This window comes from Marmota marmota, unplaced genomic scaffold (assembly GCF_001458135.2).
Source record: "Marmota marmota marmota unplaced genomic scaffold, marMar, whole genome shotgun sequence".
NCBI classification, from domain to species: Eukaryota; Metazoa; Chordata; class Mammalia; order Rodentia; family Sciuridae; genus Marmota; species Marmota marmota.
In genome coordinates, this window is record NW_026000051.1 from 4,172,419 (window position 1) to 4,176,639 (window position 4,221).

Sequence of the window (4,221 nt, forward strand, 5' to 3'; positions counted from 1 at the left end):
GGGCCCCCCCCCCCCCAAGGATGCCCTGTCCCCTCAATGTGCTGCTCTCCTTTATCACTTGGCTCCAGGCTGTGGGCACCCAAGGGCTTCAGGTGCCAAATGCAGGCTCACCTTCTGGTGGCCTCTGCTGCTCCTGGCCATGGCCTTCTGTGTGTTCTCCATCATCTCCAGCTGCTTGTGCAGCTCGCACTGGCTGCCCTTGAGCTGCACGTTCTCCTGCAGCAGCTGCATGCCTTGCTGGGACACCTTGGCCAGCTTCAGGGTCACAGTGCTGTTCTCCCTGATGGCCCGCAGTGTGGTCTCCCACATCTGGTTGGTGGCCGCTTTGCGGAATTCAGTGGCCACCAGGTTCACGCGTTGGATGATCTCTTTCCTCAGCCTGGTTGATGTGGGAGTGGAGGGTCGGGTAGATGGATGCAGGCCCTGTGCTCTCCCTCCTCTGCAGGGGTCTCCAGAGCACCCAGGGCCATTAAACCCCTCTGGGCCTGGGCAGGAGGCTTTTCCCATCGACCCTCTGGGATTCTGGAATTTGAACCTTGGCAGTGTATTAATTATTACCTATTAAATAAATGTAACTTGAATCACAAGAAGTGGTAAAAGGAAATCCAGGACTTCTCCAGTCCAGCCTGAGGACTAGAGCTGGGATCTTACTTTCTCTCCCCTTCACAAGTCCCAGCCAGAGTTCTGGGAAGCAGAGGCTGGGGAGTCACTGGCCTAGTCCAGTCTCCCCAATTAGAAGCTGAGGCCTGAAGACTGGGGTCTGTGGCCCCAGCGCGGTGCCCAGCCTACTCACCTGTCCTTGTCCAGCACCGACTTCTTTTCCAGGTTGTACACATGGTCCTTGTGTTCCATCTCCTGCCTCAGCAGCTGGTCCTCCAGTGACATGAACTTCTCCATGAGCTCCTCTTTCTGCAGCCGGAACTCCTCCAGGGCTGCCAGCTTCCCCACTGCCCACCAAGGACATGGGTCTATGAGGGGCTGCCTTGGACGACCTTGAGTGACGCCCCTCGGGGCTCCACCGTCCTGTCCGTGCCCCTCTGTCCTGCTTCAGCAGGGCGGCCCCCCGGCCCTGCACACTCCATGCCCAGTCTCGCCCATCTCTGGGATGCCCCCCTCCCCCAGTGATCTTGTTCAGGTTCCAGAAAGGCTCCCTTGGTCCTGTCCTGTACTCCCTTCATGAGAGCAGTGGTGACGCAGCAGCTGAATTGAGCACCTTTTCCAGGCCCAGCTGTCACTTGAACTTCATAACACCCCCTGCCAGCTGGGTGGTCTTGCAAGACCCTCCCCCTTTTCAGATGCTTCCTTATCTACAAACGGGAAGGGGGAGGATAGTACTTCCAGCTTCATAGGATTTATAGGGACCTTTGCGGGAGATACTGCGGGTAAAGTTGCACACATCTGCTGTTAACTCAAGGTAGCCATGTTATTCCCATTTCCCAGGTGAGAAAACAGGGTCCCAGAGAAGTGCTTGTCGCAGGCCACACATACTGTCAGTGGCAGAGCTGGGACCCAGCCGTATATTCCCTGCACCTGCGGTACGTGCCGCAGGCTCTAGCCAGTCCCCTCCTCACCAAGGATGATGTTCTCTGTGGTGAGCTGGTCCTTGGTTTCCTGGAACTCATGGCGCACCTGGGCCAGCTGGGCCTCAAAGGCGTCCTTCTCCATCTCCTTTGCGAGCTGTAGGCTCTGCAGCTGCTCGTTGAGGTCTGTGATCTCATCCACGCGCTGGTTGAGCATGCGCTTGAGGAAGGCCACAATCTCCTTCTTGTTATTAGCCAGTTGTTCAAACTCCTGGCGGAACAGCTTCTCCTGCGCAGCCAGCTCATCCCACTTCCGCTGGTACCTGGGGCCAGAGGAGGGCAGAGGTTCAGGGTCTGGCCAGGCAAGCCAGACCCCCAGGGCAGCTGGGTCCACTCTCCCAAGTACCCTCCAGGAAAGGGGCCCTTGAAGTTCCTCATGGTCTGAGTCCATCCCCATCTCCCACCGAGCCCCTGTGTTGGCCGTCAGGCCTTGGCGTGTTGCATCGGGTACATCACTAGGATGTGAGCCCTAGAGGGCTGAGCCATTACTTTGCTCATGGCTGTGTCCTCAACATTCGTGCCTGGCACTTAGTAGGTGTGCATTTGTGGAGTAATACTGAGTCCTCCCAACAGCTTATAAGGATGTAGATGTTGTGACCATGACACCCAATGTATAGAGCTCAGAGGATCGAGCAGCTCCTAGTTGGCAAAACCAAACTTGAACCCCAGTCTAACCTGAAAATTGAGGCTCTTGGGTGCAATGCCTCCTGCTGCGTCAGCCAGCTCTGAAACTCCTCAACACACCCACAGTTAAAAACCCACGCTCTACCAGCTGTCTACCTGTGTTCACCAAGTAAGCCCCAGTGTTGGTGGAGCCTTCTTGGCTCTGAGCCACATGGTCCTGTCTTTGGTGCCCTCCTGTAGGTTGGCTCTTGTCCCACTCGGTGGTCAAGATCTAATGACATGCCCTTCTCCTCCACTTGGCAGACCCTTGACCTCATCCACCTCTGTATTGTCAGAGACTGGAAAATAGTGAGCACCCAATAACTGTCTGATAAATGCATTTTCCTGATACATCCCGTCTGGTGTCTCAGCTCGAGGGAAGTTTGTAGCTGTTAAGACTGATTACTAGTTTCAAGTGGAATAATTGACCTTACTTGGGAAGTTGTAACTTTTCGAACCAGCATCCTTTGAATGGCTACTGCGGGAGGAGCGAGCAGATGGCTCCTTTGTGGAGTGAGGAAGCAGCCTGGTGTGGGGGAGTCAGACCAGGGCTGTCATCCTGGTGCCTCTTTTTCCTGGGGGTGGCTTCCCCTCTCTGAGCCTCAGTCCCCCAGTGCATGCAGTAGGAGTGCAACAGGACCTCTCTCAGGTCGTGAGGATGCGGTGATGCCAGCACAGGGCCCTGCGTGAGCTGTGATTATCTGCAGCATCACTCTAGGGAACAGCCACTGCCTACTTGTCTGTAAATGTCACCCTGAGGCTGGGGCTGGTGCCTCATAACTGGGAGGAAGCTCGATTTGAAATAAGAAAGGTGATGGGAAAATCAACCATCTCTGAATGCAGGGTTAGAGGATCCCTTCCCACCACCCTCAGCACACACAAAACTGGCCCTCAGATCCACTGTCACAGTTGTGGAGGGGACTCAACGCTCTTCGTTTACATTTGGGGCGACAGACTGACAGCAGGGAGAAACACTGGGACTTGGCAGCTGGGCAGAGGACACCACTTCAGGAGATGGGAGGAAGGGGACTGGCCCACCCACCTGTCATTCCAGTTCAACCTGCTCGTTAAACTCCACCCCTTTACAAAGCGCAAGATCCCGAGGGGCTGGAGAAAGGCAGGAGGGAATGGGCTGGTCTGGGGTGCAGCTCCGAGTCAGCCTTGTGGTCCTGGGACTCTGGAAGCTGAGATGCGGTAGGGGAGGGGGGTCCATTTACCGTTTTTTTTTTTTTTTTTTTTTGCAGTACTGGGGGTTGAATCCCAGGCATAGCATGTTAGGCACATGCTCTGCCATTGAGCTACCTCCTCTTCTCAAAATTCTCAAAATTCTGATGTTTCCCAATGTTGGCTATTAGGAATCAGGCCTGGGGGAGGTGGGGTCTGTACATGCCATGGAGTCCAGAACACAGGGCTAGGCCCCCTAGCCAAGCTTAGGGGGGCTTCTGACCCAGCAGCGCCAGCATCCCTGCCACCCACCCACCCACCCACCGGGCCAGCCTGTCCTCCAGGTCTCGGATCTGGTTAAGGTAGAACTCCCGCATCTCCTCTGCCAAGGGCCCTTCCACGATTTTGATGGTCACCGTGGTATCCTTCTGGCCCTTCTTCTTCTTGACATCAGAATCCTTGCCTCCAAAAATTGCCTTCTTTTTGGAAGCCATGGCTAAAGGCAACCCTGTTCAAAAGCCGCACTAAGAGGCCTAGTGGTTGCTAAGGAAGTTAGGCCCATACATAGCAACAGCCTGACTAAGTGAGGCTGGGCTTAAAGGGCCCCTGCCCTTTTCCTTGCTGGGTGCCTGTGTCCAGCCTCCCCTCCAAGGCAGACAGCATGACTGGGATCCTAGCCTGGGGTACCCCAGGCAATGACAGATCAGGATGACAGGCTCTGGGGTACACTTTTGGGTTCTGGGAAGACCTTTCCTTCCCCCAATTGGAAATAAGTGATGTGGGAAATTAGAGTGGTCAGGGCCCTGGACACCAC

General features: G+C 55.4%; 1 protein-coding gene across 1 annotated transcript in view; it reads right to left on the bottom strand.

The window, feature by feature from the left end:
* Cfap157 (cilia and flagella associated protein 157) overlaps nucleotides 1-3,986 on the bottom strand; it is a 6,459-nt gene extending 2,473 nt beyond the window's left edge. The window contains exons 1-4 of the mRNA XM_015497555.2: nucleotides 3,732-3,986; nucleotides 1,572-1,843; nucleotides 794-947; nucleotides 112-379 (exon numbers count right to left, since the gene is read on the bottom strand). Of these exons, the coding sequence (XP_015353041.1) occupies nucleotides 112-379; nucleotides 794-947; nucleotides 1,572-1,843; nucleotides 3,732-3,901 (864 nt within the window). The 5' untranslated portion in view covers nucleotides 3,902-3,986. The remainder of the gene's footprint in view (nucleotides 1-111; nucleotides 380-793; nucleotides 948-1,571; nucleotides 1,844-3,731) is intronic.
* Between the last annotated feature and the right edge of the window lie 235 nt (nucleotides 3,987-4,221).